General features: G+C 38.5%; 1 protein-coding gene across 5 annotated transcripts in view; it reads left to right on the top strand.

Annotated features, from left to right (window-relative positions):
- FAM169A (family with sequence similarity 169 member A) overlaps positions 1–24,787 on the top strand; it is a 37,220-nt gene extending 12,433 nt beyond the window's left edge. For 2 of the 5 annotated variants that reach the window (XM_075078801.1, XM_075078802.1), the window contains exons 2-13: positions 5,250–5,387; positions 6,820–6,919; positions 7,974–8,059; positions 9,190–9,361; positions 11,725–11,904; positions 13,349–13,477; positions 13,686–13,795; positions 15,892–15,946; positions 16,322–16,460; positions 18,621–18,783; positions 19,573–19,776; positions 20,481–24,787. In XM_075078801.1, the coding sequence (XP_074934902.1) occupies positions 5,253–5,387; positions 6,820–6,919; positions 7,974–8,059; positions 9,190–9,361; positions 11,725–11,904; positions 13,349–13,477; positions 13,686–13,795; positions 15,892–15,946; positions 16,322–16,460; positions 18,621–18,783; positions 19,573–19,776; positions 20,481–21,020 (2,013 nt within the window). In that variant the 5' untranslated portion in view covers positions 5,250–5,252 and the 3' untranslated portion in view covers positions 21,021–24,787. Of the gene's footprint in view, positions 1–5,249; positions 5,388–6,819; positions 6,920–7,973; positions 8,060–9,189; positions 9,362–11,724; positions 11,905–13,348; positions 13,478–13,682; positions 13,796–15,891; positions 15,947–16,321; positions 16,461–18,620; positions 18,784–19,572; positions 19,777–20,480 lie in introns of all 5 variants that reach the window. The other 3 variants (XM_075078799.1, XM_075078800.1, XM_075078798.1) reach the window with 2 other exon arrangements.
- Positions 24,788–26,813: the final 2,026 nt, after the last annotated feature.

Genomic DNA, 26,813 nt, shown 5'->3' with positions numbered 1-26,813 from the left:
AAGGCATGCATGGCAGTCCTTGAAGGGTTCTGCGATCCAATACTTCAGCACTTGTTTAAATAGATTAAAGCTTAGGTCAGGCACTGTTGTGGTTTACTTTTCTTCCGAGTAGGTCAGTACTTCACAGGATTGGACCTCATGTGTTGTGTAGGCTGGGGCTGGATTAGTTGTCCTGGTTTAGCAGAGAAGTTCTGCAGGTCATAGCTTGAACACCCCGGCGTCTGTTCTCTACCTTAAAATTTTAATGAAAAAAAGCCCCAGCCTAATTAAATTATAATTACTTATTGTTAAACACAAATTTACATCTGAAGATTGTTCACCTGCTATGTAGCCGTTGATTTAGTTTTGCACATTTTTTTATACAAGGCATGTTCACCTGTCCCAGTTATTTTATTTTGAAAAGTCCTTGATTGTGATATTTTTTTGTAAAGACAATGAGCTGTGTTATGTTGTGCTGTGTAAGCACTGGAAGTAGACAGTTACTTGTCAAGTTTTGATTCAGTTCGTGTTCAAGTATCTCATGATCCTGGAAACATATTTCTCATACTGATCTTTCTGAGGTAATGATTATTTGCATTTTGTAGATGAGGAGTTCAGGCAGATCAAGTAATGTGTCTGTGCTCACATAAGTCTGTGCTAGAGCTGGAAATTCATCCTGATTCCTCTAAATCCTTGGCTGGCAGCCTGACCACTTAGGCTTCAGTTCCCTTAAGATAAAGGCAACCAAACCCCATTTAACGCTATATTTAAGCCCTCTGACGTGCTGTAAGAAACAATATAGCTTTTGACTTCTTATCTTTCTGCAATTTCATGGCACTCAATGTTGAGGGTCGGCAAGGGGATGAACAGATCTTCCAATTCCTGCTGGAAGCTGCATGTACTGTGCATCTCTCCTTCATGCACTTATAAGATGAAATAAGGGTTGTAGCTATAATTTATAATTAAATCAATTTGCAATGTTGCCAACTTACCCTACATTCAATTTTTTTTAACTTTAATGCTTATAGTAATAAAGATTTTGTGAATAAGGAACTCTCAGTTGCACAGGAATGTTTTAACTCACCCTGTTAAATGTGTTTTTTGTGTTGGTGTTCCTTGAATTGATCTGTTACCCTCGGGTGCTGCAGCTGTTCCTAAAAAAAGAACATGCCATTTCTTGCTTAGTAGCTTGTGTAATGTTGACAAGGGGGGAAGGCATGTGACTCCACCTTAAAGCAAATATTGCTCATGTGAGTTTATTACATACAATCTTTAATACTGTTATGTGAAATGATACAGTTATAAAAAGTGTAAGATTCTTTGTTCACTTGAAACATGAAAAGCATAATTTTCCTCATTTCAAAAAAGAATACGTTTTATTCCCCCTCTCCAAACACACTTCTAATATGCCTTTTGTACAAATGATCATGATGAGTTTGGTTGCTTAAGGCTACATCACATGTGCTCAGTCAACCTGACTGTTCGCTAACCAATTGGAGTAGTACTCCATGAGCAGAGCACAGTCCCACAGTGTGTGACAAGGATTTGACCTGACAGTTTTACAGTTGTGCAACACATGGAGGCTTAATGCAACAAAAAGGGGCATGAGGGACAGAGTTAGAGACCTGTGCTGTTCCTGCTGCCTCTGCAGAGAAAAAAGTGTAATGGTCTTGTCAAGGAGAACTGAAAAGCTAATTTTTCTTTCCCCTTTTCTCTCTCCTGTATTAATTGAGGCTGGTTAGATGTGGAGCCATCTGTATTTTTACTTTGTTAAGGACACTGACAAACCAGTTGTGTTTTTGTGAAGAAAATGTATTAATTTTCTGAAGCCATTTGGTTTGTCTTTGGTAGGTTATTTTACCTTTCAGAATGAAGGTGCTTGCATTTTGGACTGTTTAACTACTTATTTCCTTTTGCTGTGCTGTAGATTAGCATGGGATGTTCTCCTTTGTCACCTGTTTAATGCTTTTCATGTTATTTGATAACTTTCTGTGTAGTTACTGATTTCTTCTGGGATCTAGTGGACTTGTATGTTGTGAAATATTTCTGATGTCATCAATGCCAAGACAAGTTATACTGCACAAGTGTTTGAGAACTTGTCACTGTATGTGTCTAATCTGCTGCACCAAACAAATGATAAATGGTTATCTAGCAGGGGTGCTGCATAGGTTTTCTTTGGTTCAAACTTGGAAGATTGCTCTCTATGCTTTTTCTGCATAACCCATTCTCTGTAAATGACATATAAGTGACTTGACTTTTCATCATGTAAGTGAGTTGGAGTTAAAGTCAAAGTATATTATACAAAAATGTTAAGTATCCCAAACAGCTAAATGGAAATGAGGTCTCTGAATTATCTAGAGAGTAATCTAATTAATTTATTGATTAGAAGAAAAGAGGGATTTGTCTTTTTTGTTTACAAGTAAATATATGGTTGCTTTTCTTTTCATAGCAGTGTAGTGGATGGAACTCAGATAATGTACTGAATTGCTTATTGCATTTTTTCTGCTTTGGTCCTGCATTATTTTATTCTAAAAAAATGTCAGGAATTATAACCTAGAGGCTTTCAGTTATAGCTTGTGGCTGGCTTGTGTGTTTGTCATGTAATAACAAAAGCTCAGCTCAATTTGTCTGTTATTCTCGGAGTTATCCAAGCACGTAGGTATTTCTTTAATAGCGTAGGGGGGTTCATCTTTCTGCCAGCATACAGAAAACTAGGTTTCATGTTTTCCTGTGTCTGTATTCCCTTAAAGCAGAATTTACCTGGCCTGTTGCAGCTAACTGGCTGCTAAAGCCCCATTGTCTTACAGAAGCAGTGCCACGTAATCTCACACTCGACCTCTCTTTCTGTTCCCCTTGCCACATGCTTATATCAGGCTAGTCCGTTTATGCGTACTACAGTATTGCTGGTGTATTTCAGAACTGTAATATGGGAGGGGGGGGAACCATATCTCCTAGAGGTGAGGAGACCAGCTGTGGATGAATTGCTTCCCGAGCAGGAGTTCCTCTGGCTGTTGTGCATTGCTGCAGTGTTCGAAGGCACGCTTGCTCTTCAAGTCCCTTCGCTTGCCTGCTTCTGCCCTGTTAAAAAGGGCAGCACCTGGAAGGTGGGAAGAAATCGGTGGAGAACTGAGAAGCAGCTAAGCCTCTGAAAGAGGAGTAAGCAATAGGAGGAATGTGAGAGACTGGAAGAGAAGGCAAGAGAAACCCCATGTAACAGGTAGGGGGAAGGAATGAGCTGAATATAAAAGGAAATGGCTGTGAGGGATGTATGTGTATATCTAAACAGCAGCATTCATGGAAAGCATTAGAGTTTTCATCAGCAAAAGCATTGAATATAGCAGTTGTAAATGCCAGTGAAGTAATGTCCAAGTCTGGTTTTTTATTTTAACGGAAAAAATCTATCTTCTAGAAGGAGCAGCCTCATCTATTCAAGCAACTTAGTAGTATTGATATCTCAAAGACAATGGAATTTTTTGAATTTTCCACTAAACCATAATAATGAACCATGTGAGCTTGGCAAAACAGAATTTGGCAGCCAAAGAAGGGAACTGAGAGATAAGGAAGCGCTTGTTTTACAATTCTATGCTTGAGGAGGGCTGAGAGACTGATAAAAGGAAACATACATGCTGAGAACAGGGTGATAAAGTGTACAGTCAAAGACAACAACTAATTGGGATGTTGATAAGAACTAAAACAAAGTGCCCTTTTGGTGAACTATCCTCATTATAATACTAAAAATCAGGGCCATAGGCCAGGAACATCCCCCCCCATAAGCCCCTTACTCTGAGCAGATGTAAATTAAAAGTGAGCTGTATTTTAAGTTGAAGTGAGAAAGAAATTAACATTATTAGCTGAGGTGTGTGAATATTAGCTGTGGCTGACATGTTTAACTGTATAAATGCCTTGTAGTTTTTCAGTGTGGGGTGCTAGCTTTGTAGGTTACCACCTAGCACCAATCTTTGTGCAAAAATGAATTAAATATCTCTGCTCCATGTGTAGTTTGGCAGTTTGAACACTGGATGAATGAACTGGCTTTTTGGGATAACAGTATATTATTGCTGTTAAAGCTTTTTAAAATGCAGGCTTTTTAATTGCTACTAGGTGAGTCGTAATAAGTTCTTTTGCATTTGACGTACCTGTGTTAGTAGAGCACTGAATGGTGGATTAAAGGGAGGGAACTGGAAATAACGGAAAAATAATCATTGGACACTACGATTTAAAATATTGAAAAAACCAAAAACCCTTCATAGTAGAGACTAGAAATTGTAAATCCCCAATGAAAAGCTTTGCAGCTTTTTGAGAGTTGGGCGATGAGTTCCTGGGAGCTGAGTGAGACAGATCAAGAGATCCCTGTGTTCCTCCAGAACAGCTTCACGTGAACTTGTGGTAGCTCAAGCTTGTGAGAGTTGGGGCTGTACCCTGAAAGGAGCTGAGGGGTCTTTTTCTGTGTATAGTTTTATAGACCTGGCAGAGCATTAGCTGAAGAGCACACAGTGGATTGCAGGCGTTCCTCTTCATCTTAGACACCACTTTGACAAAGAAAACTTGAATCTAAGAGCTTTCGGGGGATATTGGCACTATGGTTGGTCTTCAGTGCTTTAGTTTCTGTCTTGTCACCTCCTTAAAGTGTCGCTTTAGTCTGTTGTGGGCTCTTGATTTTAATGAGCATGAGCATCTCCTGTTCACAGTTCAAATGCTTTTGGAAACAGCCAGCTGCTGGGCATACTAACCGGCCGGTTGTTGAGAGAAGTTCTGAACAATGCTGTGGTTTCTTCAGAGGTGGATTTAAATGCAGAGTCTCCAAAATAAATGAACTCCTCTTTCTTGTTGTTATCTTCTGTGCTATTTACTTTTTATTTGGTTGGCCACTTACTGCTTAATCTGTGGGCTCATCAGCTGGGAAGGGAGATAACTGACCCTGCCACCTCAACGCAGCATGTGCTCTATTGTACATGTGCTGCAAACGGGAGGCTTGTAAGTTGGAAATCTGTCATGTTTGGGTCTATGGGGAATCTATGGCCTAAACCCATCCTTTTCTGCTTATAAACACGGATTGGTTTCATGTATTGTTTTAGAGACTGGGTGTTAATAGGCACCATCCTAATTAAATGCCTGGAGCATTTCTCCTTTCTGGCTTGATGTAGAGGGCTCTAGAGGGCAGCAGAGCAGGGGTGTTCAACAGTCTTAGTTACGTGTTTAGTAGGAATATGTGATAAGCTCTGCATCATCTCTCTGACTACCTCCAGTAATAATGTTGCTTATCTCTCAAGAGGATGTCATTCCCTGTGGATATACTGAACAGCTGCAGCCATGAGGACTTGGAGAGCTCGGCAGAGGACTACTTGTCTGACCTCCGGTGTGCGAATCCACACAGTCCTGAATTCTTGTCTCTGCCAGACCACAGCAAAGTAAGAACCAGCAAATAACTTAGTCCCAGTTTTCCATATACTTGCAGACTTTAAAGATTTTAAATATCCAGTCCGTAACTATGGAATTACATAATTTTAGCAAAGCTTTTGTATTTGCAAAATTCCTGTTTGTGTTGTAAGCTCTACTTTTTTTTCATTCTGTAATTGGGTTTAAATCTGAGCATTAAGTAATTAAAAAAAAACAAACCACAAACTTAAAATGTCAACTGATGAATCATTCTTTCCTAAAAAGCACTAACTCAAGGAATCACAAAAATCTATCACCATAACTAAGGGGTTCCTGATTTACTGAAGCTAACTGGCTCTTTTTGCATCTCAGTCCTTCAGTGTTTTTCAGTTGGATTCAGTTCTTGATTGGCAAGTTTCAATAATTTCAGAAGTAATTCCTTTTATCTGAAACATTCCCTGCTGTTGGGAGCTCTAGGAGAGGAGGCTGGCTGTGATGCTTCATGTTTTGATCGCTTATCCCTTGTGTGATAAGTTGGTCTATGTTGGTTCTGTCTAGGTGAACATTTCTGTTAGAACTGGTAGCAGTAAAAGCAATGGTGTATGGCTTTAGTGAAAACTAAGTGAGCTGAGAGAATTCTGTGTGGGGAAAAAAGGGTCAGTGCTGCAGATTCCTTGGCAGAAGCCAAGCCTTGAGTTCTTTCCTGCATTTCTGCAGGTGCTGTATACCTAAGTACTTGTTTGTATTAATGTCCTTGTTTGTGGCATAGCATATCATAATCTTCTTAAATTGGGTAAGCAATTCTATTTACCACACCATTAATGCCTGTCTAGTTTTTATGCATTAATTAAATACTGAAAACGTGAATTTAAATACCAAAATACATTTCCACAAAGGTACTCAACTCCTGAAAGGTGGATTGATTTGATCCTTCTCATGTTGTTCCTGAGGGCAAAACAAGCATATAACATTGGAGTTTCTAATATATGTGCAACTTAAGGGAAGAAAACCCTTTTGAATCCAGCCTTCCCACCTTAGTACATTAGGACTTGTGTTAACAAACAGCAATTTTGCTGTGCCAGTTTTGTTTCTGTGCTTGACTGCCTGCCTTGTTTTTCTGTTGGCTTTGACAGCTTGCTTAGCTGACAGTTGAAGTGAACGTACTGGCTCTTTGCATAACCTCAGTGGGGCACGTAAATGCAAACTGCTGACAGCAGAGAGCTGTAACAGTATAAATTACTGTAGCTAAATCAGCAAGAGCTTGAGAGGCAGACCTCTTTATAATGTAGTCTGTCTTTAGGAAGAAATATTCACAGTAAGGGTCAGGGTCTGATGCTTATCCTTTAACTGTTAAGCCATCAGTTTTCAACATTTGTCTTGCTTGCCCTGCTAAATATTCTCTGTGTATTTTACTAATGTTCTTTTAGCAAGAGTCTATGGAATTAATGTACCCTCTTGTTTCAGATTCCTATTAGCTTGTCAACTGTGGGCTTCGTTCCTCTTTATGGTGGAGAGCAGACACACAAAGTTCTTGCTTTGTTTGCACCAGCGGACTCACTCACAGGTTTCATTTAAGATTTTAATCTCTGTGGTGCTGTTTCTTTTTCTATGACAAATACATGTAACCAGGCCCTGGCTCATTCCATGCTAGTGTAGCTCATAACTTTGCCACTTCTGCATTTGTTGTTTACTGCGTTCTTGTTCTCATGCTATTATTTTTGCTGTGTATTCATATACACAAGTGATCAAACTTGGCACACTAATCAGAGTAGAACTGGACCCATTGAATTCAGAAGATATGTATCAAAATAACATGATGCTTATCTGAATCCAAGTACAACATGCATCTCCTCGTCTCTTTACGTACACCTCACCTCTCCAAAAGGAATTTATTGAGCATTCATAGAATCCATTAATTTGGCCATTAATATAGATGTTCTGTATTAGCAGTGATTGATCAGCATCAAGTGTAAATTTGTCTTTAGCATTAGGTCGTAACACCTTAGCTCTGGCTAAGGTGACATCTCACTGGTTTGGGGGTTTTCTCCCTTCCCTTCTGGTCTCCCATGTTTTGTTCTCTTTCCACTTAATGCCATGTATATGATTGCCAAGTTTGCCACAAATGCCCATAGATCAAACTCTTCCTGATTGCTAATCACACAGCCATCAGCCATTTTACATTCATCTGTATCCCTAAAACTTGCACAGTTTCAATGTCAATATCCATTAGCAACCAAAACTAAAATACATATATGAATGAGGCTCCTCTTGGCAGGCCCAGTTTTTAGTGGAAGGAGGTGCTGGGGCATAGTGGTGAAGGATAGTGCTTATGTCCGAATAATAGTTCTTGTATGTTGTACTGCACAAAATCTGCATTTAGTTTTATTGTCCTCAGTTTTCAAACAACCTTTGGACTAGAGAGCGTTGCATATGGGGGGTGTATAGCACCACACTTGTTGTGCTAGTGTAGTAAGAGCTGTATTAATACAGTGCCAAGTAGAAGATGCTTAACTTGGTTACTACGGTGTTATTGCTAATTGTTTAGCAGCTTTAATGAATATGTTTCTTTTGGAATGGTAAGAATCACTAACTCTTTATTTCCCCTTGTTTCTTTCAAGCTGTAGCCCTGTATCTTGCTGACCAGTGGTGGTCAATTGATGACATTGTGAAAACATCTGTCCCTGCTAGAAAGGGACTTCATCAGGTAAAGCACTCCAACAATTACATAGCAATTACTCTTATCCTTCAAGGTAATGGCAAATAGCTAGTGTGTGATGTTACATGTTTTTGTTTCATTCAGAAATTAGTTGTCTGTCTCAGGTCAAAAGCAAGGTTAATGGGAACAGAGGAGTAGGTAGCAGGGGGAAGAGAATTTGGCTGTGAAGATAGTGTCTAGACCAAGAGTGACTCTTGTACAGTAGCTTCATGTGTAAGCTATTTAGATGTTAACAACGTTAAGAATTTCTTTACTCTTTAGAACATTGTATGTCTGGCTGTATTGAAATGTCTTAGTACAGTGGGCACTGTACCATAGCGGTACCTATTGGTCTTATCAGGAGACTAGTAAGCTAAAAATGCTGTCGGGTACCTGTTTGGTAGTGGCAAGTTGGAGCTGGTGGCTTGCAGTGTGACAATACATGAGTCTTTTACAGGTAGGTTAGCTGAGACTCTGGGTATTGGGAAGAAAACATGGTTCTTCCATTCTTCCTTCACAGTGGGTAGGATAGTGGTGAACTTAAATTTCTTACTTAGAAGGAACCCTGCAGGACACAGAAAAGGATATTGAGTTCCTTGTTTCATGCCACAGAAACTGTTGTAATGAGTTCTTCCACTGCATCGTGTCCTCTTGTCTGCCACTCTATCAGCAGTGATTGAGTGTGCCAAGTTCTGCTACTTCATAAGGCTCATCGTTTCTCCTTTGTGGGACTCCAGTTACCAGCTAGCCTGGGAAGCCTGAGGTTGCTGTACTGCTGTTGCATTTGGTGAATGTTTCCTAAATCCAAAAACAGTTTTGAGTTAAAATCAAAACATTCCTCCTAATGCCCAACTCCTAGCAATTCTCTCAGCTTTTACCCATTGGAGTAGGAGTGTTGTTGAAGTTGTGAAATATCCTCTGTCTATGGTAGTGCTTTATACGTAACCTGTTGCTATGGCTTCTGAGCATCTCCTTGCCCTCAAACAAACCTCAGAGCTTCATCCTGCTTTAGCACTTACGGCTTCTCTTGACTCCATCTGTAGCTGTGTTAACTGGCAACTTTGGAAAATAACGTGCCTGATGCATGAGTATTAACTAGTCTGACCACTCTTCTAAAATGATCTTCTGTGTTTCCATAGGTGAAGTCTGTTGGAGAGAGGGTTGTTCTTTATGTTCTGAACCGAATTATCTATCGGACGCAAGAAATGGAAAGAAATGAGATCCCATTTCTCTGTCATGGTAGCAATGAATATGCGAAGATTATGTGGAAAAAAGGAGAAGCCATTGGGTTCTATTCTGTTAAACCTACAGGTAAAACACTTCTGTATTGTGGGATTTGGGGGGAACAAAGGGTGGAGGGTAGGAAGCTTATTTGAAGAATATTGTATTAGTAGACTTTAAAAGCCTTGCAGGCCTAATGAGTTGGTGTTTTCCTGAAATCATAAGAGGTCAGATTGCTGTTAAAATTTCTAGCTTAAATGCTTACATGCTTTAGCAATCTAAAAGTTCTTGATTTTTTCATATTCTACAAAATATATGTAAAACTGTAGAAATGACATATATCCAAAAGCTTTTCTTTTCTGTAGAACAATTGTTTACAGTTAGATAAGGCTGTGCTGCTTTTTGGGGTGGTTTTTTTTGACCTAGCTCCAGAATGCAGAGATCCTGTTTATCAGAAGTGATTGTAGAATCAGATGTCATTACCAGTTAAACGTTTTATAGAATGACAGTATACAAACTTTGCCCACAGGCATAAGATTCAGCTACACCTGGTGATAACAAAATGAGATTCCCTTTCCTTCCACACACACATTTCCTCAAAGATTACAGTTCAACTGGCACGTTTGTTACTAATGTTACAGATTTTCTGTTTTTCTCTTTTTCTAAAACATTAACTTCCTTTTTTATTGTTGTATTTTTCTTTTTTTTGCTGAATATTGGGTAGGCTGTTTAGAACATTGATAGCACTTTGTAGAACATAAATATTTGGATCAAGGAGACAGTCTGGCATCTTTTTGTTTCATCTCTAGAGGGTGTTAACTGAAGGCTCACTGGAGACTTCTGTCATCTAACATACATATATGCCTTTGCAGACTGTTAAAATTAAAACAGTAAACTGTCTAGGTAACTGACCTATTCTGGTCTGGCAATCAGGATAGGAAAGCAATGAGCTAATTTGTTCTATTGTCTTTGTTATCTCTTTGTGGATTTTTTCTTCTTTTTCCTAAAAGAAATTTCTATGTTGCGTAATTTATATAAGTCTTAGTATTTTTAATGTCAAAATTGATGCAGTGTGGTGGTCACAAGGTAGTATTTACATTGCAGTGCTTTTTGTTGTGGCCTTATATAGCTGGATATTAGAGTAGTGATTCTATTTTTAGCCTAGAATGAGGACACTTCTTTATGTGGCACCGAAGTTTTGTTTTACTTGTGCTCACTTGTTGCATTTCACACAATGCCCTCTCATCTATGGAAATATTCAAAACCTGCCTGGAAGCAGTCCTGTGCCCCCTGTTCTAGTTGTACCTGCTCAAGCAGGGGGCTTGGATGAGATGATCTCCAGAGGTCCGTTCAAACCCCTACCATTCTGTGATTCTGTGATTTACTTGGCCCGAGTTAGTAAATGCTGAGGGCTAATCTTTCTAGGCATTATCAATATTTCACCAATGTTTGACACGTGCTCTGTTCTCTAAGTGAGTAGTCTACATGGAGAAAGGGAGAAAGGCAGCTCTGGAAACAGATGGTTAGGAAGGAGTGGTAGAGCCTGACTGGTATCCCAAAGGGTACCTGAGTAATGTAACCTCTCTGACCATGTTTTCCTTCCTTGAAAAATGAAGGTAAGTATGTTCATTGGTATCAAAAATACCAGGTTGCAATGACTATGTTGTATAGGCAACTTTATACTTCTCTTTGGCCTTGTTAGAGGAAGGGGCAACTCTTCAGCATATTTCACTCTGACTTGCAAAATGAGGACCTGAAAATGGATTGGATAGTTCATGGACTATCTTAATGCCATTATATGGCACCACTTTGTCACCGCTGAGTGCATAACTACCCTTTGAATCCTCTGATACTGAAGTACCTATGTGTTGTGACAGTCTGTTTCATCTTTGTTTTATTATGGATGGTTTTTTTGGAGGAGAATGCCATTGTAAAGTAGCCTCGGAATTTTGTGGTTTAATTTTTTAAATTATTGTTTCAGTCTTTAAAAAAGAGCTGAATTATAGTCTTCATATTTGTCCTGAGGAGTGATCTAATCTACATAAAAGTGCAATTCTGTAATTTTATTATCTCCTTTTCTCTCCTCCCTCTTTCAGCTTAATTTTTAATATTGTTTTTCCTATGGAATTTTATAGTGAGATTTCAAAGTGATCCTTTCCTTTCTATCTCTGCTTTTCTTTTCTGGTACTACAGACTTTCTCTAATATATTAATCTATTGATATATCTTGGCAACATTATGAAGCTTGCCCATAGAGCCAAAAAATGGCTGATAGCAATTATTTTTTTAATGAACGTTATAAATTATTTCTGTAAGTTTTATATGGCTTACAGTTATGTGGTTTGGTATAATTTTTATAATTAATAAAAGTCTTAATTTGAGTATGCTAAGACTGATGATGCAGCATGCCAATGCTGAAGTAATGATGGATATTTTCCCTTCCTATTATCGCAGGAAGTATTTGTAACTCTTATCACGGTCAGAGTTACCAGCTGCCAGTGTTAGACACAATGTTTGTAAGAAAGAAACATCGTGGGAAAGACTCTGGGCTAATCATGTTGGAAGACTTCGTTGACTCCTTTACTGAAGATCGTCTTGGCCTACGATACCCGTTGTCACCCTTTGTTTACACAGGCAAGCTCTTTAATTTATTTTTCTGGTCATCTCTGTGCTTTCTTTACATGTCCAACTGAGAGCTGCTTTCAGGCTTTGTATTTGTGGCTGCATCTTCAGTTTCTGTATTACATGCTCTGCTCTTCAGTGAAGGCTAAAAATCCTGATTTGGTCAAGATGGTTAAGTAGTTCCTGATCAGATTTTTAATCCTATATGATTATCTGATCTATATGAGATCAGATTATTGGATCTCCATTGACTTTCTGCTACTGTGAAGTTTGCCGCTGTGTCCCTCCCAAGCCACCAGAATGGGCTGAGGTGTTTGTGTGTGTGATCTAATGTGTATCTTCTTTGTAACACCTTTCTCTTGCTAACACCTAAGCCTCACAAGGTCATTTCATTCATTCTTTCTCAGAACTTCTGGTCAAATGGACATAATAGGCTATGTTTTACCTTGGGTAAAGAAGGCACAGAATTAATATATATGGAAAACACACCTCTTCCATTAGCAACCTAAGAGTGTCATCTAGGAACTGACACACGTTCTGGAAATGATGTGCTTCTTGCCTGAACACAGTCCCAAGCAGCATCGCCTTTACCCTGTTTCTCAAGGCATGTCCTACTCTTAGGCCATCTGCCAGGCTTCCTGCTATGAACATTTTCATCTGGCCTTGTTAGCCACTGGAAGTTTTCTGCTTTTCCAGAGCACTGTCTGTTGTTGGATCTGATGAGACCTGGTTTGTTAGGATTCAGCTAGCAAACTGTCTTGAGCAGAATTTAATGACTAATCCATTTCCTTGATCAAGGGATGATACAGCAGGGATTGTGTCCACCAAGATTATGGATGAATAGTGAATCTAGTGAAAAATAGTAGTTTTCCTGGTAGCTGCTGCAGAATACTGACAAAGCATGCCTCTCCACATGAATGTGTAGTTTATACATACTGGGAGAAAAGAGGTGGAGGGGCAGCAGAGAAGAAAATATTCCAGAAGCCAATAGTGAGCAGATGATAAACCATGCAATGGTAATGTGTTTGCATTCCCAAAGAGTGCTTTTAATGAATGCCAATAATAACATGGAGAGACAAAAATCACTTGACTATCTCCTCTGCCCAGGAGCCCTTCCATCGTGGGTTGGGTCTTGTGATTGGCAGGGACAGTGACCAGTGAAGCTGTAAAACTCAAGTGGGTGCTTATAGAAGAAGAAGAAATCCCATCCATCTTTGCAGTTGATGATAATAATGGAAAGCCTTTAAACATGAAGAAATTATTTACTGAGAAGGATGAGTATGGTAAAGCAATATTATGTCGATTTCAGACTTGACTGTTTCGTTGGACACATCTTTTTGTGGTGGATTATGTGTATGATGGATGCAAATTTTATTTTAGGTAAACTTTGGAAACTGAGGTACAGTCGAGTGCATAGTGTGTATATATAATAGCGTTTTTTCTTATGTTTGTTCAGCTTGTAAGCAATATCTGGAGAAGTACCCTGGGGATCAGAAACTTTTCTGGGAAGTGGAGGGAGCAGGACAGTGGTTCCAGCGAACACCTATTGCATCTATATTGGAGAAGGAAAAGCTCAAGATTAGAGGTATGGATGCTTCGTTTTATTGTTTTCTGACACTTTAAAAGTTGAACAGTCACAACAGTGACGTCTGTGAACACTGCCTATGGAAACTAGCAGAAAGATTTTTATTTCTGCTGAGATCTGTGAGATCATATTTGGAATAGTTAACTGTTACGTAAAGGTACTACGATTTTCTACGTCCCTTTTTTCCTTTTTTAAAATCTTACAGCAGAGGCCTCACAGAAAGAAAGTAGGAGTTTCCAAGCAGAGGATCATTTTCAGCAGTCTGCAGCAGTATATGAAGCAAGTGGACAGAGGACTGAGCTAGAAACACAGCTAAGCGTATGTGCACAAACTGTTACCTCTGTTTTTTTGATTGCTTTGCTACTAAAAGACAGCGTGAGAAATGCTTTTTTTGTCCATCTCGTTATAACTGAATTGGCTCAAGTCCGCACTACCTATAAAAACAAATGTTTTTATTACTTTTTGGGTGGATGTTACGCTTCCTGCCAATGTAACACTGATGACTAAGCTGGGGTTAAAAATACCTTCCCCCCCCAAGAGGGCAGGGTGTCCCCATTAACGTAGAAGGTCTGTGCCACAGCTGTCACAGTATAATTTGAGCTGTTTGCTAGCAGATTAGAGAGAGTATTTCAACTGGCTGAGATTAAGCTGTCTAGAAGGGCTGTCGCACAGCAGAGTGATTGTAAGAGTGGAGAGAATGAGGAGAAGTGTTTATAGAAGTGCACATTCACATCACAGTTCAATACAATGGAAGGTGTGTAGCTTGTATTTAGAGTTATATATTGTCCATATAGAAGGACTGCAGCTTTCTTTGTATGTATTTGAAATATCAATATGTAGCTGAACTCTGGTTGATATGTGGTTGTGAATATATTTGTGTCTTTAAATATTATGAAGCTGTTCCTCTCTCTCATTTGTGTTCTGAGGCCACAGAGAATGTGCTTCAGAATAAATTGTAGCTCCAAATACAGTGAGCATGGATTTGCATGCTTCAGGACTGACTGTAGTATTGACATGACCATGCTGTCATAGAAGTCAAAGCTTTAATTAAAAATAGGCAATAATGGCTTGAGCATCACAGCTGAGTTATGGATTCAGATTCCCATAATGATCGTATCACCAAAATTATTTAGAAAATGCATGTTTTGGTTGTAGCGTGATATGGATGTAACTGGAGAAAATAGCAGCTGGATAGTAGTTCTTACAGTTTCTATTGGTGTGAGTTAAGAGCTCAAGCCCTGTGTCTTGCCTTTTTCTAGAAGAGGAATATGGTAGATACCAAAGTGCTCCAACTCTTCATAGCTTGTTAGAATTGCTGGCAGCTCTCTTCTTGGCACCTGCACAATCCTTAAGCAGTTCTGCAACGATTTGAAAACTGTTGGATCACCAAACAGAATAAAATACCCCACCTTGTCCTGGACCAGGAAAAAACACCCCCCAACTCTCATTTTTACCTTTAACTTAGTGCTCCCCATTTTGTGTTTGATGCTAGAATAATTTGTCATTAGTCTACAAATTCTTATGCATTTAAAACTCAAAGTGAAACTATTTCAAGCAGCAGAACATAGATATGGCCCCTTTTTGCTGGCCTTCTTGGGTAGTACTGGAAGTGAGGCTTGAAGGGTGGCAGAACACTTGGATGCTAGTTATTGCCAGTTCTAGATTACTTCCAGCAACTAAGAAAGAGCAATGTGAATGACTTTAATGTGTACAGCTTGTACCCAGTTCAGAGTGTCAAGTGCTTGACCACCAAGTTCTCTGCTAACTTGCAGAAGAAATTGAAGTATTGGGGTGGTAGGGAAGAACAGGAGGTAAAAGAGCTCTAGGGAGAAAGAGCTCTGACATGAGCAGCCTCTTGTGCTGACTTGCATGTAAGCTGCGTTACTGCTGAATCACTAAAGTCTGTTTTTTCTTGTCTGAATTTTTTCACATGGGCTGCCATATTCTGTTGCATGGCATGATAAAAATGAGACTAAAAAATAGAATATAAATATAAAAATAAAACTACTGTTCAGTTGTCAGCTACTGTAATGTAATCCCTTGGGTTTATACAGAAAGGGGAAACAACAAAAAGACTTCTAGCATTTAATTATATGGATGCCTGTTATAAAAGGAATGGTTAGGAGGAAAAACTTGGTAATGTTATTTATAATGACAGGTTACTTTCAAGTCTTATCTTCTATGTTGAGACCAGAAGTAAAACACACACAAAAATTAATCTGTGTAATAAAGATAATTAAAAAAAATTGAGACATGTACGTATCTTAAATTAAGAATGGTTGTAGCTGCTTTTCCATAGGATCATTACTATGAAAGAGTGCTTTAGACAGATGCAACCCCAGAGAAGGAGAAGAAGGTATTTCGATCAATTCATAAGTTTTTGGAATAACATTAGCTTTGCTTTTGCTGTGTAGGCTGACTCTCAAAAACGTAAAGAATCAGTAGATGTCCGTGCAAGCACATCTCAAGGTAAAAATAATCTTGATTATCAGTATTGTGATTACTGTGGATTAATAGGTTAGCAGGCTGTTTTACTGCTTTCAAACTTACACTTTGCAGAATCTTACACTGTATAAAAACATGCCTTACTCTAAGGTGCGGAGGATCAACTCATAAACCTTTTAAAGGACTTCGGATAAAATTGGTATGGGTCTTGGTAAAGTTATTATGTATGTGTTTTCAGGAAGAACAAGTACCACAATGAAATGCTGTTTTACTTACACCCAGTTTCTTTAATGAAGTATTAGGGGGGGAAGTTGTACACATATCTTAGACTGCATTTGTTCACTTGCATTTATTTTGTGGTTTTGTTTTTTGTTGTTTTGTTTTTTTTCTTTCCCTAAGACTTTAACATAACTTCCATTTCCATTCGGACACGAAGCAGTCATTTAAAACGTCCCAGGGTAGGAAAAAATATCCAGGAACCTGAACCTGAAACTTTCCGAGGAGATGAGGAAAATGCTCTTCATGTGTCAGAAAACAGGTAGAGGAGCCCATATTTTACTGATCTCTTATTTTGTTGCTTGGGCAGTCACAAACTAAATCGGTTTCTCCGTGTGCTACTTGGTATTTCTTCTCCTTTGTTCCTACTTGCTTGATCTCAAAATTACTAAAAATAAAGCCTGATGTGAGACAGAAAATTGAGATATCACCTGGAGAGTGATTGCACCAAGATGTGATGTCTCTGAAAGGTTGGCAGATACTGGAAATAACAGTAAGAAAACAGTGAGGGCTGAGGGTGTTCTGTTATAACTGAGTCTGCATGAAGGTAAAAAAATCTGTATTCATACAGCACATTTTCTTGCAGTAATGTAACTGTACATGTATCCACAATGCTATGTATGATCTTTGGAGAGGTGTCCTTTCCTGACCTCTTGTTATGGTGGTATGTTGTGCTAAAAGTTTGACTGTTTAGTTTGTCAGCTGCTTACTGTTGGTCACTTAATAATAGAAGAGCTATAGGGAGCCACCCATCAAAGTAAATCCCTTTGTTTAGATAAATTCTGATTGAAAACCATCATATATGAACTTATATCCCAGAAAAAAAAAATATCTCCAGTTTAAAAGATGTTATCCTGTGTATTAATTATCAAATAGGGATGTGAAGAATTGTACCACTTGTGTGCCATAACAATTCATGCAAGACAGGGCCTGATGTACTAATTTGTACTGGCTTCCATCCAGAAAGCAAAACTGTGGCTCTCTTAAATAAATTAATTGCTCCTTCATCCCCCTTCCTGTGTGTGAGTGTATAAATGCTCATAGACACACACTGTCACCCTCCTGCCCCATGTCTGTCTCTCCCTGTCTCATTCTCTTCCAAAAAACCCCACTGCAATCCCCAAAACTAAGGATAATGTGGTTGTTTTCTAAGAAATCCCTCAAACTGGTTCCATTAGGTTTCTTAAACAAAATCAGTTGGGGGGTGGTTTTTATTCCTCACACGAACCTGAGCATTTCAGCTAGACACAGCCTAATTTTTGTGTATAAATTGCTCAGTAGAACTACAGAGATGCAGCACTGCTGTCCTGCACTATCAGTGTGCTGCCCTAAGCTGGTTCAAACAGGCTAAATGTCATGGTTTCATGCTGCCACAGGTTGAGAAATTATTACCTGTTACCAACTAGCCAATCATTAGTAGTATGTGTGAGGACTAGCCTGTTATTGAATGTCAGTATTTTGGGCCTTGCAAAAGGAAGTCAATGAGGTGACACTGCTCCTTCGAACATAGTGTTCATGAGCAGAGCTAAGGAGCTAATCCTGATGGCAACAGGGAAGGATATCAGATTGGTTCTCTCCTTCCATGCACATTAGCAAATGCAGCAGGGTCTTTGGTCAGGGACTTTCTCCTATGGAGTGCCTTCATCTCAAGACTGGCACCTTGGATAAAACCCTCCAATACTGCCTTTATTATGAGATTGTGAAGCAGCCTCCTGCAAATCTATTGCATGTACTTTTTTTTTCTTTGCTTGTATCTAATACTTCCAGTATATCTAAGATTTATCATCTCAAAAATGAAAATTGAATGTTTGAGATAGGTGAAGATGAAGCTCTGATGCACTTGATGGGTAGTAACACTATTTGCTAATTTAATCTCCAGCTGATTGAATCTTCTTCATCCATGATGTGTTTATTGTCCTGAATTTGTTTCAAGTCATGGTGCCTTTAATATATGTATATTCAGTGGCTATACAAACATATTTGCTTCTATGCAATTTTTTGTATATATAATTGTAAATAAATGTGTATATTGAAATATAATTGAAATTGATTTTAAACTGTTTCTACAGTGGGGGTGGGAGAAGTTGCTTCCTTCTCTACCCATTTGTGTCTTTCAAATATGTAATAGATCACTGCTTTCTAAATTTAAAATAAACAAGTTTCTGACTTTTATTCCCATAAAATGGAAGTGAGATAGATGTCTTCATTTTATAATGGACAAAGCAATCTTTCCTAGTTGATTTTTTTCCTAATGAGGAGTTAACAATCCAGAAAACAAAGTACATCTAAAAATGGCTATTTCCTATGGTGAGCATGTGATACGGTACTTTATAACTAGACATGAAAGAATTTCCCTGCTGAGATCACCAAAATCATGTGTTAATCTAAAAGATTAAAGTATATATCTTAATACCTGCTGCAGGCTGGAACCTCGTGCCCGCTCAACTGAAAGCGCTGAAGGCTCAGTGGTAGTACCTGAGGAGGGTACTGCTATGGATGAAAAAACAACTATTGAAGATGAGGGCCAGGCTGTATCAGAAACAGATCTATATGTATCGGCCCCTGAGAATGAAAGTGAGGAGGAGGTGAGCTGAATGTGATAGCAATAGCAGATAAGTTTGGAATACCACTACAGTTTCTGTTGAATATGCTCCTTGCTGCCTTGATCCATGTGGCTATCACGTGGCTTTGATTTACATACCAAGTTCAAAGGATCTTCAGTAAGGTGAATTTCTAGCTTGTTGACCAACCTAATTGTCATAATTGATTTCTCCTACTCAGATATTCCGGAGAACTGGGGTAAGGTCAAGATCTGATCCAGTATCTCGAAATTAGAAAAAAAAAAAGTTTCTTTGAAGAAGCCAATAGCTGGTATGCTTCAGTGACTACTGTTGGCTCTTTTTACTTCTCCACTTAAAGCTTGCCTGCTTTGGTGTTTAAATCCAACTTTTATCTACAACTTGTTAACAGCTTGAATTTAAATCTGTGAGTAACTGTTGTGCCTAGCAATGCCTCCAGGGTTTTATATCCTTACTGATTGGTGAGAAAGTGGATCTTACACTATGTTGGGTTCAAGTAATTTCTGCAGCATGTATGCATGAGATGCATAAAAACTGCCTGGCTTGGCTCCTAACAGCGTAAGCTATGGTGTGAAATTCAGTGCAGGTGACAGCACCAAGCTAATATGCTGGTTAAGTTAGTTACACTGCACTAAGCTCTGCCTCCTTAGTACACATTTCTAGGTACCAGAGCTATCTGCTTCTCACATTAAGCTGCAAGTTTAGATCAGATATACCCACTAGTGTTGGGGAACAAATGGCTGGGCATAATCTTGACTTAGAAATGTGTTTTGTTTTCTTTTTTTCTTTAATTAGGAAGCTCCTTCAGAACCTTTTAATGGTGAGGTAATAGAACAAACTGGCAAGACCTCACTTACGGCTGAAGAGGAAACAGCAAATGAAGTTCTAAGTGGTGAATCAAAATTGCAGTCTGAGAGTCCAGAAGAGCCCTTAACGCTGTTTGTTCCATTAATCCTTGAGTCTCTAGCAAAACCGTCAGAAGACACTGTATCAGAGAAGGTGAGAGAACTGAAACAGAATGTGAAGCCATCTTTCCTTCAGAGTGTATCTATCTTGCTGTTTTTTCTTTTGTTAAGTAACAGATAGACAGTAGCCCTGACCACCACATGAAGTTTTTGGAAGACACAATTATTAGGCCAGATGATGTAAATCCATAAACAGAATGTACTAACATTTCTGTTTTAATATACAGAAGTGGGGCATATATGTATGTGATATCAAAAAGTAAGATACGTTGCTCCAGTTCGCTTTGGCAGTGATGAAACAGCTTTCTCACTAATCTTAGTTGGATATGAGTGAAAAGCCACCCTTCTAGAAAACAGATTTTCCTGGTTTGTTTTTATAGTGCAAAAGTAGATTGTTACATGCTAGCAAAATTATAATTGTATATCTCTAAAATAAAAACTGTTTATTTTTCCCCTGGGATTAATTTCAGAATGTTTTCACTGTACCTGAATAATCCTTTGAATAATTTGAATTTGAAAATATGGGAGGAACTCTGGATATCAAATGGAGTTCACAAAATAGTCTCATGCAAAAAGTAGTAGAGGACTGGTGTGTTGGCTGCACATGTAGTATTAAAAACTGCTGAATGCCAAAGTATCCCCTGAGGTTGCTAGCTAGGGGTGGTAGTTGTTCAGCCTCTTGTATCTTCAATTAATTGTTCCTTTGGTTGTTTTGACATCCTTCCCCTCCCCCTGCAGCTTTTAAATGCAAATGTTTCAGAAGTGCTGACTGAAGAAGGTACATTAGAAGAGGAGGGCACTGAAGAACAGGAAGAATCTGAAAAGACCACCACTGAAAATACAGCTGCTTTGGCACCAAAGGAAGAGCCATCTGACAATGGCCTGCCCAGCTCTGTGGTGGCTGAAGCAGCAGAAGAATCTGTTTCTGAAAATATATTGCCCAAAACAGCTTCTTCTTTGGAAGATGAAAATCAGGAAGCAGGGCACGACTCACAGGAGGCCCCTGTTGCCCTGAGTCAGAGCTCCTTGATAGTGGTGGAAGTTGAAGGTGTTTCTTTTCAGCAGCCTTCTGGACAGGAAGGGCAGAAGAACCAGTTAGAAGAGCACGCAGAAGAGTCCGAGTCCATACATCAGTACACACAGGCAGCAGTGGAGCGGGCTGCTGACAGCAGCTCTGAGGAAGCAGAAATTGAGGTACCCGTTGTAGATCGGAGAAACTTGCGAAGAAAGGCCAAAGGCTACAAAGGTCCACCCAAGAAAAAAGGAAAACCAGCTTAAAAGTGAAATAATGATTGTTAATTCATCTATTTATAAGAAAGTTATTTTGTGTAAAACAGTAGGGTGTTAACCAAACCGTATGGGACATGGGACATGTGTTTAAAATTCTGGATTGGACTTACTCCTGGGATTCATCACCTTTCCTCAAGTTTTCTTCAATTTTTAACTGCTAGACATCGAGCTTCATCAGAACATGAAAGTAGACAGCCAGCCTCCTCCTTTTATAAAGGATGCATGCTGAATAAATACGGTTGTGATAGCAAAAGGAACAGTTTGCATATTTGAGGTGGCTGTCATGGAAGAAAAATGCAGTGTGAAATTCTGACCCTGTCCATGTCCCTCAAATTCCCATAGACTTTCATGAGCCCAGATATCACTCTGGCATTTTTTAATAACTTTGTTCTCTACTGTGGAGAGAAGCAGAACAAGAAAAATTCTCCCTCACTTCTTGTTCCCTCCCCATAGGTTTTTCTCAGATGAGATTAAAAGAATGTAACATTCTGTAATTCTAGGTCTTAAAACACATAAGAAGGGGATAACTTAGTAAATCAAAACAACATAAAAGCATCTGTCTTTCATGAGAATCGCTTGAAACAGCTGAGTCGGTAGAAATATGGTCAGCGCTCTATCTGCCACAGCACACTCTGGTAATGAAGTTCTTTACGTGAAGATTAAGAGATGACTAGACACCAAACTACTTGTAGTTTCCAAAGGAAGCATCTTGGTAAGCCTAAGTTTCTTCCAGAGTGTATGGAGTGTAGACTTCAGTACATATGCAGAATTGTTTGAACTGCCATCCTAACTACTTGCATGTGTTGAGTGGATACTCAATTAGTTGTTACACTACAAGAAAAGGACATGACAACTTTTGAACTGGTTTTGGTCTGAAAAGAAATGGTACTTTGTGTTTTCCAAACACTTAGCTGGTGGTGTGGGGTAACTATTAAAATGTTGTGTCTGCCAGGTGTGACTGCTGGCCTTTCAGGTGGTTGACATTCATTAGTGTGAATATTAGTGTTTCAGCAAATGCTTGTTTGCCAAACTATGCCTTTAGGAGTTAGCAGGTGATTGAAAATACTTCTGATTTCCACTTCCTTTTTTCTAACTTGGATGTGATCCCTGGGATCATAGCTTTCCATTTCACAGCTTTTCTTAAAAGCAGCAACCAAACTTTGCTATATGCAAACAGAAATAAAAACAGGCTTTTCATGTGTGTCTCCCTTCAGAGGTTCTCATGGCAAGCCATAAACTTAATTTAATTTGTCACACGTAAAGTAAATTGTTCTTAGTTTGCTATGTGTTCCTTTCAGTAAATGAAGGTCCTCTTGTAATGGGTTAAAAACTCAGGAATAAGAAAGACCAGTGGTTCTAAGAACAGGAGACCACTATGTGTCCTCCTATATGCCTTTTTTAAGGTGAGTGAACTAGTTTCCCACAGTGTCTCAAAAAACAGAGGTGTCTAGAAATTGCTGTTCAGGACTTGAGTACAAGGTTCACCTGAATAGTTGCAATGCTGTCTTAACTTTTATGCCTCTATGTTGCTAATGTAAGAATCTGGTTTTGTATTTTATGTTTACACAGTTTAACTGTATTTATAAGATATTTTAGCTGTGGAAGATACATTTGTACTATTTCTTTCACCTGATGAAGTGCCATGCTTCTTTTTAATCTGTTAAGAGCACCTTGTAAGAAAAAAAAAAAAGGTAGTTTTTGGGAAACACGTTACCTAAACTTCTAAACTTTAGGTCAGGGTGCATGGGATTACTGAGTTAAATCTGGGTTTCTTGAACTAGTGCATGTAACTGTAACTACAGGTTACCTGTACATACTGGTACTCCTTATGAGCCCTATAACTGATAAATCTTCAAGAACTCTCATTACTGTTTGTTCATATATTGAAGTGAACCTTAAGTATTTCTAAAATTAATCAAGCGTTTTCTATAAAGCATGACACAACTTCCTTTATCTTCTGTATGGCTTCTTTTTTACTGCTAAGATTTATTGTGTAAAAAAAAAAAGGCTAGAAAACACATCTATTGCATTGCTAAGAATTTGGGATTTGTGAGGACTGGTGGCTTAAAGGATGGTTGCATACAGTACATAGTATAACCCATCTTCTATCTTTAGAGCAAGCTTTACTAAAGATCAATCTGCCAAATATTTCAGTTGATACTAATGTATCCACTCTCAAGACGTTAACAATTCTTTCACTTAGGAGAAGTGGGTCCCAGTTGTGTCAATTACTTCTAAGTGGATTTTTTTATTCATATGTTTTATAGCTTGTGTTCCCTGTGAGGTCAGTGTTCGTGAGAAGCTAACGTCACTCTCCTGGCTTCTGCTTTTCATGGCTAAGTTGGAATTGGTTTCAGTTAGTATCTTTCTTTTAATACATTTGCATATTGAATACATAAATGTTACAAGATTATTGGATTAGGTCAGTCTTGGTTTCTACTGATCAGACTTCTGATCTCACTTCCATGAGTCAGTTTTTAAAACTGAGCTTAAATTCACATCTGTAACTATATTCTTGAGTAGATATCTCTCTAAATCTGGGGCACCTGAGATAGTAGCTGATGGCCAGACTGTTAGGTACTGAATGTGGGCAGTTGGGGTGCCTTTAGCAATTCTGATAACCAGTGCAGGCTTGAAAACTATACATTGTTCTGTGATCGCAGTAGTACTTTGAAATAAAGGGCACAGTTTATTTCTATAACAATTTATTTGGCACCAGTATCTTGCAATAAATACGGAATAGCAAAATCAAAATACTGATTTTAAATAATTTTATTGTGGTACTGATTGTCCCATTAGAACAGTAGTTTAATGGTCTATACCTTCTGTTACATTAATGTAAGGGAACATATCTGACAATTGTATTGACTGAAGTGTTTTACCTTGGGAAAACCAGTGGTTCTTAGGCTTGAACAATTTGGGTTTTTTGTCTGTTAACCATCTGTCTTATTGCCATCAAACTCTTACAGAATTTTTAAGATCTTATTGCACCAGCAACCAATAATCAGAACATCAACTTTATACAAGTTTGTACCAAATGCTATTACAACATGCTGTGAAACTACATGCATACAGTGAAAGCAAGCAGTATTATTTTTGAGCTTTATTTAGCCTAGGAATAGGGTTTAAAGAACACTAATTTCCAGCCTTGCACTTAAATGGTAAATGCTTTTGTATTTTAATCCAACATTTGTTCAAATGTCTCTTGTACTGCTTGTTAATTTTCAACAGGATTTGCTTTGCTTCTCCCACATTCTTTTAGTCTGTTTTCATTTTGTGCAGAATTCTCGTTTGCTGTTTGTTTCATAGCCCTTCACATGAAAATATATACATGTCCTATTTCAAAAGTGCTTTTAAATTACTTGAAATGATGTCTGACGTTGGTTTGTTGCTTTCTTTAATACTGTTTCATTTGTAGATGTTAGTAATCAAACTGATCATTTACAGTGTCATCAACACTACTAAGCTAAACGTAGCAACAGATAGGCCTAAGTTTCAGCTTCTCTGCTTTAAGTGACCATTCTAAAATTTTGTTTCCCAGAGGATACACTTTTACTTTTAACAAATGTGGTGTTAGATGTTTTCTAAAATAGTGATACCCTGTTTATAAATCTTATGAAAGATATGTTGTTATTCTAGAGTATTGTACTTAAGTCTTGTTACAGTGTTAGTTTTTCCTTTTTCCTTTTTGTAGTACTGTCTTGACTGCTCTTGACATGTTTTGAAGTAGTAATTAAACTTATATTTTGTGATTATTTTTTTCTTGGATTTTACTATTTGAGTCCTTTTCTGCTATACAGGAGACATGTTTGAAAGTGATTAGTTCACGAGAACTAGCATCACTTTACAATCTGTCAGCTACCAAGGAGCTTTAAAAGCTCAAAGATTATTAACTGAAAATCTTTCACCGATTAAAACAATTTCCTGTACTACATTAGCTTATGCATCAGACTTCTATTTAAAAAAAGCTGTAGAATAGACTGTTCTGAACATTACAGCATGCATTCTGCTATTTATACCAACTATGCAAGGTGATGTAAACTTAGTAGTTTTAATGTAGTTTGCTATAGACAAGTCAACTAGAAATGTTGTAACGCACTCCCTACAGGGTAGTATATTAAAATGTTTTAAGTGCAACAATTACCTCTAGCCTTAAACTTTTTTTAATGCAGAAAACCCCAATGCAAACCTATTCACATTCTGACTTCTGGAACTTAAGGGTTTTGTTTGAAAGTTCCCCTCTTACCATCTTGATGGGTAAGAATGCCCTCATAAACTTGAGAAAACTTATAAGGATTTAATTGGAGTTTGTGTTAAAAGCTCCTTGGGTTGAAGTGCAGTACTGCTTAGGAATATAAAATGGTGTGTGTTTGTAGTGATAGACTGTGCTAAGTTCGTTTCTTGACTGGAAGAGTCCTGATGCAGTTACACACAGCATTGCTGAAAGCCTCCAGTTTAGAAGCAGCTTTTGTTTCTTGTATTTTGAGGATACAAGCTAAATATATATTGATCAGTTGATGCTTGTGACCTTTAGGTTTTTTGAATGTTTCTTAAAACCACCAAAATAGCTACAAGTACTTGTAGTATCAGGGCTGTCATGCCATTCTCAAATTTCACATCGTAAAACCCCTACAACTTCATAAATTTATGAACTCCTGAAACTGTTCTCTGCTTGCCTGGAACTACAGTGCTACACTCTCCAGCCCTTACTCTTTCCATTAATGCAGTCATGGAGACAAAGGGAGAAAGATATGAGGAAAGAACAGGGGAGAGAGGGTGCAAACAGCTGCCCTCCTTGTTATCTTCCCCTGCTGCATCCCCATGCTGCTAGTATGTTCTCAAGCCTGTGCTTCTTTAGGGACAAGTGTCAAACCGAGTGTTTTAAATTCTGATGCCAGTCTGCAGTAAGATTCTAGCTGCATTCTTCCAGCTGCACTCTTACACCTCCCTAGCAGCAGAATACAAGTTTGTGTGTTCTTCTGTACCTTTAGCTATTACAGCAGGCCATCATGGGAGACAGTGGCTATATTTCCCATCACTAGGAATGTAAGCTGAATTAAGAATTTTTACAATATACCTAAGCCACAAAACTGCTACTGTAAAAACACCAAGAAGGTGTTGCAAATACAGGTATGTGCAATATGGCCAACTATGCCAAATTGTCAGGAATGTGATTTGTTACATGGCTTTGGTTAGCAATCTAAGATTTATTAATATTTCTGAGATCACAATATTAATTATACAAATTAACAGCATCAAACAATTTAAAACACAATTTGATGGAATTTTCTACAGTCAACATAGCAACTTGTTAAAGATTCACGAATGGCAATTTCTTACTTTGAAGAAGTGCATGAAGAATTCAGTTACGCTTGAGCTAGTGATTCACAGAGGGATCATGGATTAAGGGGATAAAGAGGACTCTCCTGTTGTGTCACAAGGTTCAGAATAGCCCCCCTTGCATTCCAGACTCCTTTCAGAGATGAGTCTAGGTGTGGCTAGGTCCAATCTTAGTCTCAGACTTAGTCAATGCTTTATGTGAATGGGGATAATACATAATCAAATTGCACATGCACATACACCCCGAGGTTAACCTGTGATTAAAATTTCCCTTTTTGCAAGTTTCATAAATCACTCTTTTGTGTGCTGGCATTTGTCAACACATGGCTGGTGTACCTCGCAAAATCAGGCCTTTGAGTCTTTGCAAAGTCATCAACACACGATCCTTCAGTCATCATGAAATCTGCCCTGAGAGGTGCCCCAGCCCCGGGGGCGATAGTG

The sequence above is a fragment of the Phalacrocorax aristotelis genome, chromosome Z, assembly GCF_949628215.1.
Source record: "Phalacrocorax aristotelis chromosome Z, bGulAri2.1, whole genome shotgun sequence".
In the NCBI taxonomy this organism is placed as follows: Eukaryota; Metazoa; Chordata; class Aves; order Suliformes; family Phalacrocoracidae; genus Phalacrocorax; species Phalacrocorax aristotelis.
The sequence above is the reverse complement of the archived record's forward strand: the minus strand, read 5'-3'. Positions and strand labels throughout refer to the sequence as shown.